This window comes from Achroia grisella, unplaced genomic scaffold (genome assembly GCF_030625045.1).
Source record: "Achroia grisella isolate CSIRO2021 unplaced genomic scaffold, CSIRO_AGI_Agris_v1 utg503, whole genome shotgun sequence".
NCBI lineage: Eukaryota > Metazoa > Arthropoda > Insecta > Lepidoptera > Pyralidae > Achroia > Achroia grisella.
Window position 1 is genome coordinate 188,369 of NW_026712898.1, and position 19,040 is coordinate 207,408.

Consider the following 19,040-nt stretch of genomic DNA (forward strand, 5'->3'; position numbering starts at 1 on the left):
TATAGTAATATAATACTACAAATGTAACACAAATTAAAATATATATACTCACAACTGACATCTAACATTTCGTTCAGTATAAATCGTTAAGTTGTTTCCCAAATTTTGTATATTGGCAAATGCGCAGACGTGCCAAGCCATAAAGAAGAAAAAAAAATCATTAAGTATTCATGATGAGTATTTTGTTTTACGCATCACAGTAAAGCTTGAAAATAAAGTATTTTTGAATACTTTATTTGTATGTAAAAGTATAAAATATAATTATCTGAAATAAAGTAGGATTCGTTGTTATAATGAATGGTTGGGAACCCTAATAATACCCAATACACACATTATTCCTAGACCGAACACTACATTTCCCTTCGTATATCTGAAAAAACCGCATAAACCGTCTCGTTTATCATAAAAAGAGTGCGCATTTTAAACAACTTGACATTTTGACATTCGCTTCTATAAATAAACATCAGTTTCTTGCTTGGAATTTCTAGCTTCGTATTTTATAACAGTATAAACTTACCGTCATTCCGTCCGTCTAATCGTTAGAATGAATATTTTTTTTATATGAATGTTGCACCCGCCTGCACTAACGGTTTACGCTGGCGGGGCATCAGCAGGACGATAAGATGAGCATATTATTATATATATTTGTGCTATTAGAGTTAAAGGATAGTCTTAAAAGCGAGAGAGAGCGAGAGATTTAAACAGGAAGCAAGGGATGGTTGCTAGAGAAGAAGAGAAGACTATGTCGAATAAAGAGCAACCCGCAATAGAGAACTTTGCTGGACATGAGAATTTTGGAAAGGCGAGGAAGTTGCTAAATATATTAATAAAAATGTAGAAAGAATACAAATGTATTATAAGTGTAGTACTTATAATATTTCTGAGAACACTTGAGACCATTCCATTAGTTTACGTCTCCACTGACATAGATTTATGTTCAATGTAAATGTCTAAATCCCGACTCCGCGTTTCTAATAAACTTCATCATCATCATCTCAATAACGGAAGACGTCCACAGCTGGATTATTTCATCTCCCGACGATACTCACTACCTATCCAAATGCCTTCCAGCAGATCTTCAAGATCGAAGGTTTACGAGGTCTTCCCACTCTGTGTGTTGCCAGTGGTCACTTACGGCACAGAGACGTTATCTCTCCTACGTGCTATGTGGCTGCCCATTGCCAGCTTCAGAGTCGCAATTCTTCGGGCTATGTCGGTCACTCTGGTTCTTCTGCGGATCTCATTTCTGATTCGATCCGCAGAAGAACCAGAGCATAACCGATATTGCCCCCGAAGAAGTGACTTTGAGCTTGTTCATGGGTCCATAGTTAGCGACCACGTCTCTGCGTAAGTCAGACTGGTAACATATAAACATTGGGCGTAGACCTTCGTCTTGGCGACACTGCGGAAATTTAGACGAAAATATATATCGGAGCTTCCCGAACGCTGCCAAACTAATCTGGTCAATATCTAACTAGTACAGTTATTTCACCGGATCGCTACCTATATATTATACTACAATAAACTATTTATTATGTAGCGACACCTCATCACATCATACATTACGCTGCAATGGTTAGGTGATAACTACCGCGCTACATAAGCAGTTTCCTCGTCAAAGGGAATAATTTTTAAAAACCTACACAGTACACTGCGATAAATAAAAATAATCTTTAATAGAAATAGAAATAATCTTTATTCAAATAAACTCATTACAAGCACTTTTGAATAGTCATATTTTGATTCTACCACTCATTCGGAATGCAGATTCATCACAAGAAGAACGTCAAGAAACTTGTGGCTCTTTTTATAATGTTTTTTTATAAATAAATAATTACAGTATAACAAGTAATAATGCGATAAAACATAAAAAAAAATAACGCAGTCATTATTAGTGTAATATTATTGAAAATTTATCTTTTTCCCATAGGTGTCCACTCTTTGAATTTACATATTTTTGAAGCCAATTGTATAAGCAGAAATTGGTGGTAATTAAAGTACTTATTAAATTCGTAATGTTATTAATCAAGTAAATATAATTTCCAAAGCAATGCACAGATCATAACGACATCGAGTTTCGTTAAGGCGCACCGCAATTGGTCCGAATCTGTGAATAATTCTTGGAATTCTGATCATTTAGTTTATATTCAAACTAATTAATTATTTTTGTTTAATTAATTAAATTAATAAATTAAGCAAAATAATATAAATTCATCAAGTAGTGAAATGGACTTCCGCAAAATAACAAATAATTCGATTAAATATAGTCAAACTCAATTATTACAGCTACTCGTTATGTTTTTTTTTTTATATTCTTTTAATATTACCACAGATAACATAATATCATCTATTTCCGATGATAGTTTCTGCATCTCTGACCAAGACAATACTATACATAGTATATCGACTCTGAGCCGTCTACGTCTCTGCAGTGGCCGATATTCACAATTTGGTGACTAAAATACGACTGAAATACATTGCATACACATCTGTATGCCAACGTTTAACAGGCGACGTGCTTTGAAATATGGCCGGTTGCAATGTTTACCAACTAGTTACTGTTTAAAATGACATAAGAAGACAGCATTGAATGGCATATCGTAGTTTATACACGCTGCCACAACGTCGTAATGGCATTTTGTATTTTTTAACACTAATAATCTGTACATCAAGATTTGACAGCTATAAATTTAAACAAAACTAATCTAGGATTTTTTCGGAGTATTTTATCAGAACTTGTATCGAAACAATCTGTACTAATTTATAAATTTGTAGATAAAAGGTTATATATTTATTTTTACTTTCGTGTTTAATACACATTATTTATATTATTAACCGGGTCTTAACACGAACTAAGAGTCAACTCGTGACCACGGCTAGTGCAACCTAGTCGAAACGTCGAGAGAGGTAAGGTACCTTTAATTGGCATAAAATTAGTTCGTGTTAGTCCGGTTAATAATATAAATAATATATGTAATATTTGTTTTACAGCAAATTTAAATTTATATATAATATAAATATTTAAGTGTATAACTGATTGCGAAGCCAACACGGAGCTAAGATGTTCACTATTGTGATCCCAAGCTCCTAAATAAATTAAAAAAAAAGAACATTTGACAGCCGCCGCGTTTGAGATATGGCCGCATATGTTTACGTGATTAAGTTATGTTTACTAAATATTTATTGACTGTAATTATTTAAAACGACACAGAAAAAGCATTGACGTGTACATTAGTATAAACATACTGACGTTTCAGTATTTTTTTTCGCCAACTGTCATTTTCGTACTTTTAACATATTGCTCGCAATTTAAGATTTATTTTGACTTCATGTGTATAATAATTCTTGTATATTTCGGGAAACGTTCTAACCATTGGATTCAAATTTTATATAAGATTTATATTTTTTAAGTTTATCTCTATAGATGTCTTGATAAAAAACACAATTACACAATATGGAAATTTCTTGAAAAATTAGGCAATTTGCAAAATAGAAACGTCTTTTAAATAGGTGTCGTGATAAAAAAGGCCACTTCACAAGATGGAAAAATATTGAAAAAATACGTAATTTGTAAAGTGAAAACGTTTTTCAAAGAAGGTCATTTTCGTATTTTTTTACATAGGTGCTGGAATTATTGTTATTGCATATGGATATATCAAAACTCGAAGAGATGCCGTTACCTGTTACTATGAATAAAAGTTACCTATCTACCAATAAAATATTTTGCGTTTTTTATATTTAATTTTAATAGGTCTCCAAAAACGTAAAATTATAAAAAAAAAATAACCATGTGATCGTCAATCGCGCTGTTTCTATAGAGTATAAGAAAGTATAAATCTTCTAATAAATAATATAACAAAATATGATATTCCATCAGGGTTGGCCGCCGAAATGGCCAGTCGCAGCGATCGAGCGCTTTACGACGGTGTATCCGCTGCCTAAAAGCGATTCCGCGGAAAACTGGCGCGGAAATTGAATCGCTTCTCATTCGGAGATCCCGCGGATAAGTTTGGACGCCATGGCGGAAAACGTTCCGTTCCGTATCGGACGAACGATAATATAAATGTGTGTACTAACTTATCATTTATTTTTTTAAATTACAATAATTTAGAAAAATATAAAATAATCTTAATTTTTTAGAAATATTCCTGCAAAAGCTCTATAACCTGTTAACAATTGACAAGATCTTTTATCTTATTTTTTATTTTTAATTATTGTATTCCAATTGCAAGAAAAGAAATATTCTAATTGTATATCCAGTCAATTATGTACTTTTTTTTGTAATTGGTCCGTGGCTGAGATTACAGATACAACGCAAATAGCCATTAGATATGTTTTAGATATAAAATTAATCATTTTGAAAATAGAACGGCGAACGCAAAGCGGCGATATTGTATTCTTTTTGTACAATTATAGATTCTTCTGGTACCTTCCACGATGTCAGCAACAGAGACATCAAGTTTGTAATTATTCTTATTTATCCATTTTATTTATACATTAATAGATGAAGCAAAAACTTTTTACCTCTTTATACGAAAAATGCCTAGACAGAAACGTATGAAATTTCGCACAATTATAGTTTATTTACAGAAGTAGTGCAGAATGGTAAAACTTTTTTTAAACTATCCATAAAAAAATATTAAAGTAATAAAAACAACATTACACACACTACCATGGAGCATAGAAGTGTATTATATTCAAATACAAATTAAAAAATCATTTATTCATGTAGGACATTTTAGGCGCTTATGAACGTCAAATTTTTTATATTATATTTTTCCCTACCGTCCAGTTTAGTATATAGATCCAATTGACAAGAACTGGCAAGAAACTCAATTGAATAACTTTTTTTTTAAAAGCCAGTTTATTTACAATGTATATAGGTGTCTATGTCTAACATTAAATGAAAATCCCGTACATGAATAACTATTGCCATGCACGCTCGTCGTCAATTAAAGTGAGTTTAGTAGTGCATATTGACAATAGAAAATCATTTATTCAAATAAACTTAATTTAAGCACTTTTGAATAGTCATAACAATTTGTAATATTGAAACCTATAATTTAAATCAATTATACTCGAATTTCGACCATTCGGTGACCACTAGTATTAATTATTACAACATACAACATCTCTATCAAACATTAATATGTGGGGAAGAATAATATAAATTGTAAGTGTAATTTTCGAAACTCTATCAATATTGAGTAGCCGTTCTACCTGTGCCTAGCGAGATTGCCTGTTGCCTAGATTTACTGCACAGATTCCGGCAATAAATACTGGCAGTGTCGCAACCTCTTTTACTACCCAAGCGAAACTGCTCGACATATTGCATTTGGCCGATGAGAGTTATTCTAGAAATATATACCAATGCAATTGATATATTTTTCTATTATTTTCTGATATTTTTTTTATTAATAACTAGCTGTTCCCGTGACTTCGTCCGCGTGGAATTTAACTTTTTTTAAATATAAGTAGCCTAAGTTACTCCTTATTACATCAGCTACCTGACAATAAAAGTCCCGTCAAAATCGGTCCAGCCATTTCAGAGATTAGCTGGAATAAACAGACCGACAGACAGACAGACAAAAATTTTAAAAAACTTTTTTGGTGTACGTTCCTGTGGTATATTCATATGCATGCAGTAAAAACGGTTATTTCAATATTACAAACAGACACTCCAATTTTATTTATATGTATAGATAATAATAATAATCTTTATTTACTGCTCACAAGGAAACTTACAATATTAAACAAAGCAACAAAAGTATATATTTAAACTTACAAACTATTCCTTGTGAGAGTCTGGAGTCTGAACTAAGTCGAAACCTGTACTACAGATCTCCAGGCTCTCTCCGAGGACTTACTATATTATAAGTTTACTTTATATTTGTATAATTCATAGTTTAAAATTGTGAAAATAAATGAAACGCCATGATGGTATTTTCACATCTCTCTAATAATACTTTTATTCATAAAACAAATGAATGCGAAGCGCATTTCAAATTCAAAATAAATACAAAAGAGTTTTTATGTCTACAATATTTATTATTATATCGAAACACATACTCGGTTTACTGTTTTCTGTTTTGTGTTTATAAATAGATATGAAATTGTTATTATAATGAAATTCTGGAAATAAATGAAACGCCATGATGGTATTTTCACATCTCTCTAATAATACTTTTATTCATAAAACAAATGAATGCGAAGCGCATTTCAAATTCAAAATAAATACAAAAGAGTTTTTATGTCTCCTACAATATTTATTATTATATTTTGCCCATGGTCTCCTCGAAATACTGTCACACTGTTACAACTACAAGGAGTCTTATTTTCGGTTTACTTTCTCCTGCACTAATATACATGTAGTTTGTTCCCAATGCAATTGATATGTTTTTCTATTCTTTTCAGATATTTTTTTTTATTTACTTTATATTTCTATAATTCATAGTTTAAAATGAAACGCCATGATGGTATTTTCACATCTCTCTAATAATACTTTTATTCATAAAACAAATGAATATGAAGCGCATTCCAATTTCAAAATAAATACAATAGAGTTTTTATATCTTGTACAATATTTATTATTGTATTTCGCCCATTGTCTCCTCGAAACACTGTAGAAATGTTACCACTATGGCAAGGAGTCTTGTTTTCGGTTTACTTTCTCCTACACTAATATACATGTAGTTTGTTCCCCTAATGTTCATTTACATTATCTTAGTGATAAAAGTGATGATAAACTGTATTCTTACTGCGACATCTTCCGCTTAGCATATAGACACATTTTTTATCTGTATTCTACACAACTACAGTTTATTCTTATACTACGATGGTAGCAAACAAGCATAAGGCCCACCTGATAGTAAATGGTTACCGCAGCTTATGGACAGCTGAAATACCAGGGGAGTCACGTGCGCGTAGCGGACCCTTAAGAAACATTAACTATGAAAAACCACATGCTATAGTCTCTTTAGGAAACCTCGAGAAGTGGTTTATTGCACAATATAATCATACGCAGGAGAAAGCTCCTCTGAAACAGCACTGACCGAGACCACTTAGGTTCCAGCGTGTGGGGATGAATTCCCTATCGATGGTGAGCGGTGTGATGGTAAAAGTTAGTCGTGACATATCGAACAATTCTTCAAAACACAGTCCATTGTATATTCGGTAAAATACACAAGTACGATGCAAAGTCTAACTACAGTTACATTAATTTGCCTACTATTTTTTTCGTCTAAACGTTGTATAATTATAATTTATTTATGTAGTATAATAAATATAATTATAATAAAGCATCATAATTTGTTTAACTTATATCAACTGGTGATTTGTATTACAGGTTATGCTATCTCAGACACCAGCTCCTCACAGCAAATCGATTAAAATAATAAATTTAAGTATTTTACTATAAAAAATGCTACATGTATTGTCGCCATCATGTTTGTGAGGAGAAATAAATAAAAAATAAAAAATCATAAATCAGTTACATATGTACTATGCAGCTCATAAATCCACACCAAATAAGACCAGAAATAATTTCACAAGCTTTGTAACAAATCCTTTAACATCACGCCCACAATCCGACTGAGTGCCGAAAAAAAAACAATTTAGCTATTTGTTCACAGAATAATCCCGTATCACTGTTTTACGCCTTTTTCATGTAAATGCATACGTTTTATTTCCCGGGGATCACTTTAAAAACTTTTTAAAACCGTGACAGTTAAAATACATTTTTAAGGCGGGCAACGGGCCACAGTTGCGGTTCGAATTCCCGCTGCGGAATTTTAAAACGGCAAATTCGTTGAGAATTCCCTGTGTCCGACAAAGATACGGTTTGGCTTTAAAAATAAAATGTGTATAGGCAGTTAAAGTGAATATTGTCAGCGGGAATGGAGGCGCGCGAGATGTTCATTTTAGTTTTCTTGCTGCAAACTGTCTGCGCTAATGTCCAAGAGGTGATTGTAATTGTTTTGTACCGCTTTTATTGTCCTAGCGTGTATTTGGAACAATTCTGAATACACCCAACGAGGCGGACGTGCAGCGGAAAAAAAATCAGCGCGGAATGAAGCAGCATTCCGTTTGTATGGGATATATGTGAAATACTTATTGTCCGCCGCACTTGTGCTGTAGTTAACAACTCGAATTCCCATTTTATTGCGCTTTATAAAATTATGGAAGAGTTTTATGTCTAATAAAAGATATGCAAAAATGAGGGGACGTTGAAACTTCATTTGAAAGAACTGTCTACAATGGCTACTGGTATTAATATTACAGTAGTTTTTTTGTCTATCTATCTCTATGATATATTATGATATATCTATGATACAAAGCAGGTACGTCTACCCTTAATGCTCCTGCGTAAATTATTAATAATAATAATAACTCAGGACAATTAACAAAGCGCCATCTAGTCCCAAGCTAAACAAAACGCATGTTATGTATACTAGACAACTGATATAAATACTTAGATATACTTTTTTTGGAAACATACATAACATACATAATAAATACATAGAAAACACCCAGAGAAATACAAACAATCAAACTCGTGAATATAAATACTCGTATTTATACCATGCGTGGAATCGAACCCACGACCATCGGAAATAAAGCGATAGACCACGCAGGCCGTCAATTAGAAGAAGAAAAAATAAAAAACATGTGTATTATGAAAGAACCCCAAGTATTATTGTTTACGTTTCTTTCTCTCTTACTCCTATAGCTTATTATTATAAATAAAAGACTATCATTTATCTAAACTAAAATAAACAAAATCAGTCAGTTACCTAGTTGTTCATAATTTATTTAACCTAACCTAAATACCCTTTTATTTGCTCAGAAACATTTCCAAGAGAACCGGCATCTGGCCAAAGCTATTGTAGAAGCGTTGCAGGACACCAGATTCGACGAGGAATTGCTATTCGACCTGAAGAAGGATAACCAGATATACCTCAATCGCACCATGTCGCTCGTCATCAAATACATCGTTAAAAGGCATGTTAAATATATGTATATATATATGAATACGTGAAACAAAAACTTTGTACCCTTTTTTACAAAAATTCGCGGATTGAGGAGGTATGAAATTTAGCACATTTATAGTTTGTATAGAGGAGAGAGTTTTTTTAAAACTATGTATAAAAAATACAATAATTCAATAAAAACATAACATTCAAGTACATTCAAAAAGGCGTTTTAAAAATATATACATTAATACGTGAAATAAAAACTTTGTACCCCTTTTTACGAATATTATCACGCGGATGAAGTGTGAAATTTCACACATTTATAGTTTGTATAGAAAGGAAATGCAGAATGGTAATATTTTTTAAAAAATTATGTATAAAAAATACAAAAACATTAGGTACACTCTACCATGTATTTAACATACGCACGCAAATAAACTCTTTTGTTTAATATCTGTGCCTGTGATTATAGTATTATAATCTTTGACAATAAAACTCTAATAATGTTTAGACTTATAATTAAAATTAATTATAGTCGTATTTCGACCTAACCTCATGCCCATCTTATCATCCTCCACTGGTTTACCGTTAGCGCAGGCGGGTGCACCATTCCATTATCATCCATTAACGGCCTCAGTGATCTAGGTGTTTAGCACACCGCCTTTTAATGACCGTGGGTTCGATTCCCCGTACGGTACAAATATTTGTATTCATGAGTATGATTGTTTGTATCGGTCTGGGTATTTTCTATGTATATATTTTTGTATTTACAAAAAAAAACTATGTATTTGTATCAGTTATCTGGTAACTATAACACAAGATTTAGCTAGCTTAACTTGGGTATAGATGGCACTGCGTAAATTGTCCTGAGACTATTATTATTATTAAAAAAAAATCTCCATCTGGAACAACAATCGTGAAAATCTATTATTATTATAAACTCACCTATAATACTTCTTCAGTAAACTCTCCGTATTAAAGTGTTCTTATATAAAACATTCTCTTTTCATGGAGACGCAAATGTCTGTAATTCAAGTAAAAACGAAAAGTTCGTTAATGTTACCCACTTAAATGACTGTTCAGGCTTTTGTGTTGCCATCTGACAAATCTCCTAGGTGATATAAAATAGTTTCTTTTATCTTGTTTTAATTTTACATTCCCCTTACAATAGTTGTGAATTAATGAAAGACTCAGTAAGTTTTATTACTTTTTCTTATGATATATTTCAAGAGTTAATTTTTATTATTTTATGGACGGTAGGGAAAAAATTAAAATTATAATCTGTAAATTTGACGTTCATATGCGGCTACAAAGTCCTACATGAACAAATGCATAGTTTTTGAATTTTATTACGAAATTCGAGTGCGTTTGAACCGAATCGAAACTGATGTTAAGTGATGATGCGGTCTAAGCTGTTACAGTAACCTCAAACAGTTCCCTTCACTCTTGACGTGAGAGACCCCATGTTGTAAGAGGCAAGAAACACTAACGCTGGGAAAGAGTTTCATGTCTATTCAAAAATTGTCATTTTAAGTTTGTTTGAATAAAATTTATTTCTATGTTCAAATTATCTAATAACCTTGCAGTGACTTCTAAACCTTTTCTTGATGTTCTAATTCAAATTCAACAGTTATTCGTTTATGTCGGACATTTTAATCACGATTTCTATATTTCATCAATCATGATTTTTATATTTTCTTTTATCTACTGTACATACCATTTTATAAATCAATACGGAAATAGGTACCATCCACATTAACCTTATTTTTTTAACTCTACCGTCCAGTTTTGACTACGATGTCAGTCGAGAAGAACTGACAGCAAACTCGACTATTATTATGTCTCTCTCATTAATTAAATGTCAATCTAAACTTTAACGTAATTTTTGGAGGTCAGGAAATGTCGATAATTGCAATTAATAGATTGCTAAATAATGTACCCGGGATGTTGAATGACTTAACATAGCCCTAGGATGTTCTGAAATTTCACAAAATAGTGTGATACATTTGACCTTGTATATTCTCACTTCCATAATGTTCTATTATAACCTTATGTCATTTATTTTTAATTATAGTTTTATTAATGTATTAAATTTTCGGTTGTCGCCATTATCGTAAGACAGTTGATTGGGGGCGCCACTGTGTTATGCTTGCGAATCAGCAGCGTCATCTGCCCACACTTCCACTTTGAAATGTGTGAAATTAGGAATAGGATGGTAGGTAGGAAGAAAGACATTCTAACAAAGTATTTGGTGCGGAACGTTAATCTTTGTTAACTAAACCTATTACTTAATGGATTTATATATTTTTTTTTTATTCCACTACAATATTGTAGCGGAATTAGGGTAAAATAATCCATTAAGTAGTGAAATGGACTTCCTCAAAATAATACCTAATTCATTCAGATATATGTAATATTTCATGTACAGGGAGGTGGACAACTATAGGTCTAGACGCACAGATGCCATCAGCCGGCGTATATACTCCTCCCTCATTATGAAGTTGATAGACATTGCAAAGGTAAGTCGATTATTTTAATTAATCGCAATACAAATTCAAATAACGGTTTTGATGACCTCGCTTGTCTAACGGTATAGCCTACCACCTTACTTCTGATGGTTGTGGATTCGATTTCTTGCACGGTACAAAAATTTGTACTCATGAGTACAATTGTTTAGTTTAATTACAACTATGTAATATGGACTCATATTGTACGGGACTATATTATTTATATAAAAATATAGAGTAATATTAAAATAGATACAATGAAAACATGTAAATTGAACGCTAAAGCTACACCTCTTAAACAACGCTATATCAAGTAAAATAAAATAATAAATAGCAAACAAATGTTGTAATTGAATTTGAATTTTAGTGTTTGAAATGTTAGGTAATGATATTTAAGACAACCTCGGTGGTCTAGCGGTTTAGCACACTGCCTTACTTCCGATGGTTGCGTGTTCGAGTCCTCGCACAGTACAATCATTTTCTCGTGTATGATTGTTTGTATTGCTCTGAGTGTTTTCTTGTGTTACATACAAAACATATACATATTTTTATAACAGTTTGCTATTGCTAGCAATTGGGTCAAGAGTCCACATCATTATGAATCCTCTTTCCCTACTCTTAGGTAAATTATGAACGATTGAAAAACATATTTAAGTTATTAGTTGTCTAGGACCACAACACAAGCACTGCTAGCATGAGACTAGATGGCGATGTATAAATTGTCGAAGAATATGATTAATATTTAAAAAAAGTGCTTTAACTATTATGGATATTACTAATAATAGGGATAGGGATAGGAGAATAGGGATATTACTAATAATTAAAGAAAAAAAATAATTGTAGTAAATTTGCAGAGTAGTAGAGTCCTGAATGTTCTAGTAATGATATTTACTGTATTCTTTCAGGACCTTCCTCGTAATACAAGTGCAGCCAGTCGCATCGACCTAGCTCATCGGTATTACATGTCGGTCGAAAGTCGGGACATGCACGACCAAATGGCCGACGTGCAAGTATTCCACGCATGCGCCAGACTCTATGATATCATGTTCACTGTAAGTACTGCCGACAGTATCATTATTTTAATGAAAAATGATAGAGAAATTTGGCACACATAAAATTTATATAGAAATGCAGGAAGCTACTTTTTTTTTAAATTATGCATAACGTGAAGAAAAATCTTTGTGCCACTTTTTATGAAAATTCCGCAGATGAAGGAGTATGAAATTTCGCATAATTATAGTTTATATAGAGAAGGAGTGCATAAAACAATTTTTTTTAATTATGCATAATGCATAATACGTTAAAGAAAATCTTTGTACCCCTTTGTACTAATAATATGCGAAAGGAAGAATATGAGAACACATAAAGTTTATTTAGAGAAGAAATGCAGAATGTTATTTTTTTTATATGTACAATCATTATATTAATACACTAGCTGTACCTGCGACTTCGTCCGCGTGGAATTATACTTTATTTTTCTAAAATAACAGAACAGACAGGCAGGCAAAAATTTTAATAAGTGGATTTTTGGTGTATGTTGCGTATTTATATTCATATGCATGCAGTAAAAAACGGTTATTTCAATATTACAAACAGACACTCCAATTTTATTTATATGTATAGATCAAAAATAATTTGTGCAGTCGAAGGAATATGAAACGCACACTTATATTTTATATAAAGAAGGAATGCAGAATACTTACATTTTATTAAAATTGTGCATTAAATCAATAAAAAAATATTACACATAATTACTATGTATGTGACACACACACGTATAGAAGTTATAGTCTTTGACTGGATTGGTTAGTTATAGATCTTAATAATGTTCAAATGTTAAAGTTATAATTTAAATTATTGTAATAAAGTCAATGACAATTTAAAAACAACTATCCAGATGATGTAATTTTAAAATATTGTGGTGTACTGAAGAGGTTAGATGACATTTACTTAGATATTTTAATGACCTTAAAAAAAATATAGGTTCACTATCAGAATTTAATTATTTATACACTTTATTGCACTAAATACATAAAATAATTTCCATACTATATTTGGACAGATAAACAAAGTAAAGATAAGAGAAACTGTATTATTTTTTGGTACCTGTACCCTTGATTCGCCGCCACCTATTAAATAACTTAAAGATTTACATTATCGTATTTTTTACTTCAGACACCAAGAATTCTAGCTCAACTCGGTAAATTTGATGATCTAACTCCACGACTGTTGGTTCGGAAACTAAAGGCTTTAAAGGTTAAACCAGTGCATCTTGGCGTGGCTTTACTTGTACAGGTAACTGTCGTTTATTTCTACCCATAAAATTATAGATATACTATGAAAAACTTTCTATATAACGCACTATAATACAAATTGAGGTTGAATATCTAGTGCATAAGGTGCTATGTTTTTCAATTATATATTGCAGTGATAAAACAATTTAGAGATAATTTGAGCAAACCAGTTCACCTTGAAAAATATTAAACTCTCTTCTAGGGATAAGTTCTTAAAAGAGATTCCAATATTTTTCCATTCAATGGTATGGAGTGGGTAATTAGTGCAAAATATAATTAACAAATAATAAAATATTTTAATTCAGGGTATAAAAGAACGAAACAAACTAAAAGCAGAATAAGTCATACCGTCTAGTCCCAAGTTAGGCAGAGCTTATATTATAGGTACTAAACAACTGATAAATACATAGGAAACATATATATATAATACATAATATACATAGAAAACACTCAAACCAACACAAACAATCATACTCAAGAATACAAAATGTTTGTACCGTTCGAGAAATCGGCGACAGCAGTATGCTGAACCGCAAAACGACCGAGATCATTATATATTAACAGATCAATTAAATTACATTAAAATGTCGATAAGGACTTATTAAAAATAATCATAAAACGAGTGAAGCTGAAGAAGAAATCTGTTCTGTAATAAAGCTAATCTACTGCAGTTTATTACAGTCTATATTTTATGTTGAAATATTATAAGGTCCCCGCGGGAATATCCAACAACCGGGATGGGTCTATCTTCGATATTTTATGATTTACTTTCTTTTATTACTGTTGCCACTTACCAGAATATAAGATATGTAATATAGTATGAATCGGTGAAGCACGAATCGAATTTAAGCAAGCTTTATAACTTGCTTTATTAGCTTAAATCTAAAGTTTTATAATTTACAATATTGCGAAAAATTTGCTAACTAGGACTGGCCCCTAAATGCTGTAAGCCTTGCGCTCTTTTATGAAACTACCAAATAAAATGAGACAGTGAATACATCTATAATATAATAATGACCCAAGTCAACTTACACAGCGCCATCTAGTCCCAAACTTGAAAACTGTATGTAATTTTTTTTATAATATTTTTCTATTATACTTATAAATACAAATGTTTGTGCTGTGCGAGGAGTCGAACCCGCGACCATTGGAATCGTTTGTATTGATTTGGATAGTTTTTATGTATATCATTATATAGTCGCTGTCGCTGTCTGTCCGTCCCGATGTATGCTTAAATCTTTAAAACTACGCAACGGATTTTGAAGCCGTTTTTTTAATAGACAGAGTGATTCAAGAGGAAGGTTTACATATATGATACATGTACACCCCTGCGAAGCCGGAGCGAGTAGATAGTTAAGTATAAATTTATATAAAAAAATATCTAAAAAGTATCTGTATATCTATCTGTTCTCTAATACCCATAACACAAGCTCTGCTTAGCTAGGAACTAGATTGCGTTGTATAAATTGTTCCGGCATATTATTAGAGATTTCATATTGACGATCTGGGTGGTCTAGCGATCTAGAACACCTTTACGTCCAATGGTTGCGGGTTTGATTCCTCGAACGACATAAACATTTGTATTCATGATGTTTGTAGTATGATTGTTTGCATTATTCTGGGTGTTTTCTATGTATATTATGTATGTATTTACGAAAAAATATATCTATGTATTTGTATCAGTTATCTAGTACATATAACGCAGGATAGATGCGGCATAGTATTATTTGCAGACGATACTTCATTGATTTTTAAAGTTAATAGAATGACTAATAATTATGACGATGTAAATAGTGCTTTGCGGCGTCTCCTGCACTGGTTTACAACTAACAATCTTATGTTAAACGCTAAAAAAACAAAATGTGTTAATTTCTCTCTGTCTAAAAGTTTTAATACTAATTGCAACATTAAATTAAATGATGAATCTCTCAAATTTATAGAATCTACTGTCTTTCTAGGAATCACACTAGATAATAAAACACAATGGGGTGCACAAATTCAAAGCCTTGCAGCGAAACTAAGTTCAGCAGCTTTTGCCGTGCGTAAGGTTAGACAGTACACTGATACTGATACTGCTAGATTGGTCTATTTTAGTTATTTTCATAGTTTACTCTCTTATGGAATATTACTATGGGGAAAAGCAGATATTAAAAATATATTCATATTACAAAAACGTGCCGTTCGAGGGATCTACTGTATGAAGAGTCGTGACTCATTAAGAGAGAAATTCAAAGAGGCAAATATTCTCACCGTTGCTTCTCAATTTATATATTCAAATATCCTATATGTTCATAAAAATCTTGACTTATTTCCAAAAAACAGCAATATTCATAATATTAATACAAGATTTAAAGACAAACTTGCTGTCCCCAAGTATCGTTTAGAAAAAGTTAATAGGTCTTTTATGGGAATAGGTATAAAAATTTACAATAAGATACCAAAGGATATGTTGGAATTACCCTTAAATAAATTCAAAACATCTGTTAAATCATATTTACTGAGCAAAGCCTATTACTCACTAAACGATTACTTGAATGACGAGTGTGCATGGCAATAGTTGTTCATGCACTGAATTTTCATTTAATGTTAGACATAGACACCTATATAAATATACATTGTAAATAAACTGGCTTTAAAAAAAAAGTAATTCAATTGAGTTTCTTGCCAGTTCTTCTCTATTGGATCTATATACCGAACTGGACGGTAGGGAAAAAAATAAAATTATAATGTAAAAATTTGACGTTCATAAGCGGCTAAAATGTCCTACATGAATAAATGATTTTTGAATTTGAATTGAATTTGAATTTTAATTTGAACAAGCTTTAGCTAGCTTAACTTGGGTCTAGATGGCGTTGTGTAAATTGTCCTGAGATTATTATTATTATTATTATATTATTCACGCCGTAATACTACTTCGTAGCTAAGTTACTTTGCCATAAAGCAAGCTTGGCAACTGGGAATATACCTCAATAAATAAATAGTAAAATAATGATTCTCTTTCAGTACCACCTCAGAAACACTATAAACTTCGCAATAAGGTCCAGAACCATCGATGTACTCACTACCAAGCCTCAGAACGTGGGCCCACAAGTGGTAGATATGCTGAAAGACCTGGCCTCCCGCCTGCTGCCCATAGCAGAGCTATTGGACGTGCATCTGGCCCACTCCAGCCCTGCCTTCAAGGACACGTGCCCCTCGACTTGGTTAGGTATAGTTAACAATAAGCAGCAGTGATGTTATCATACTAATATCTTAATAATAAATGAAATATAACAACCAGAATCATTGGTAATCAACGTCTTTGTGACAGACCCATAAGCTTTACGGCGAGATATTGCATCTCAGTACATTCTCTACCGCATATACGGAGAGCGTTCTGAGGAATTGTTCGGATTTATACCAGCTGCTGAATTTCACTACTAGAAACTAAAATACCATTCTGATCGTCAGGAAGATGATGATGGATGATGGTGGTCCACTGTGCGTTTATCCAAAAACGTTTTGCCATGCACAACCACATTATGAAATCACCTTCCAGCAATGGTGTTTTTTTTTTTGTGCAAACGGCGATCCGATAGTTTGGGGTGAAGAAAACAGTTTATTCCCGAACGACGGTCTGAGACCGACAACGTAGCACAGCTTATTAGTTAACTCAGTACAATCGGTGTTTCCAAACAGACGTGATATGGAAACCTTTAATAAAATATACGATATTAAAACCTTCAAAAAAACATCTTATGTCTATCAAAAGAACAGGTGGGAATTCTCCTAGTTTTGCGGGTGTTCACGGGCCTAATGCTATAAAAATAAAGCTACATGATTATCCCGCTGGACAATTCACAAAGCGCCATCTATTCTCAAGCTAATCAGACCATGTGTTATTGGTACTAGACCACTGTCAATTACTTAGATATATTATTTTGTAAATACATCCATAACATACATGAAAAACAGCTAGACTACCGATATAAACAATCATATTAATGAATACAAATCGCACAGGACAAGGAATCGAATCCGCGACCATAGGAAGAAGTGGAGCGGTGTGTTAATCGCTAGATTACGGAGACCGTAAAATAATAAACATGATTATAAATATTTCTACTATATGGACGTCATCGATAGTGTTTTGTACCTGGCTACTAATGCAGACGTTACTCCAAGTACAACATTTAGGGCAAATGGAAGATCAGCATCTGGCAACACTAGAGCTAGAACTCCTACGATCTTATTTCAAATTCTCCCTTGAATACCTTGAATAGCCACACTTTTTATGCCTATACACCTACTACTCTTCTCGGAGAATTGAGTGTTGCAAGCAGAGTTGCGGCATACCGACAATCGTGTAGTTTTATTGTAAAGCGAATTTATCGCCCATAAATCGTACACAGATATATCGATTGAACCTAGTATCGATTTTGGGCCACGAAATAGGCGTGCGAATGATCATTGTTTATTATTTCATTACATACATATGTTAATATTCACGGTGTTTCCATCGCCAGAGAGTTAGTCGGAAATATACATTTAAACAATGTCTGCAATGATTTGATTTGAAGTCAGATCATTTAGATCTGTATTAAATTTTGAATTGTATCTTTTTTTTATTATTTATTGATTTAATAAAGGTAAATCTACTTTATTTTTATACAATGACTCGCCAAACTGCAGAATAATTTCTTGGCATCATCGTCATCTTGAATTACTTTACTATAATATAAAGATAGAATTTGTAGAATCAAAATATTCAAAAGTGCTTGTAATGAGTTTATTTGTATAAAGATTATTTCTATTTCTAGATATTTTGAGAAACTGGTAACTTTATGGACAGTTACGTAATTCATATTATTTCTTTTTTATTATTATTTCTATTTTATATTACAATTTGTATTAATTGAAAATTTATTAATTTTTTTGTTAAATATAAATCATCATCATCATCATATTACGAGAGAATGGTTTTGGCTTCAGTGTTTTTTTTTGTTTGTTAAATATAAATGTTTTGTTAAATATAAATCAATCAATATATTATTCATGTAGGTCTATTACAGACTCGTGTGTTTTATCAAATAAAGGAAACAAAGAAAATGAAACTGTTTCGAAAAATCAACATTTATGACTACGTTTATGGAGATATGTAACGATCTCCATCTCAATGCAATATAACCTGAATTAAAAAGCATAAAACAGTTAAAATCAAAATAAAACATTGTTACAACATTAACAAAAACGTAATAAATCTCCCGTCACAAAAATGTCTGTTGCAT

The 19,040-nt window shown here is 32.1% G+C and overlaps 2 protein-coding genes across 2 annotated transcripts in view; one reads left to right on the forward strand and one right to left on the reverse strand.

Annotated features, from left to right (window-relative positions):
* LOC131846160 (uncharacterized) overlaps positions 1-19,040 on the reverse strand; it is a 128,029-nt gene that overhangs the window by 93,076 nt on the left and 15,913 nt on the right. The window lies entirely within an intron of this gene.
* Positions 7,896-17,007, forward strand: LOC131846171 (uncharacterized). The gene is made up of 6 exons (XM_059195412.1): positions 7,896-7,961; positions 8,846-9,000; positions 11,401-11,491; positions 12,385-12,531; positions 13,655-13,774; positions 16,777-17,007. Exons 1-6 carry the CDS (start codon positions 7,896-7,898, stop codon positions 17,005-17,007), a joined length of 810 nt encoding a protein of 269 aa, XP_059051395.1.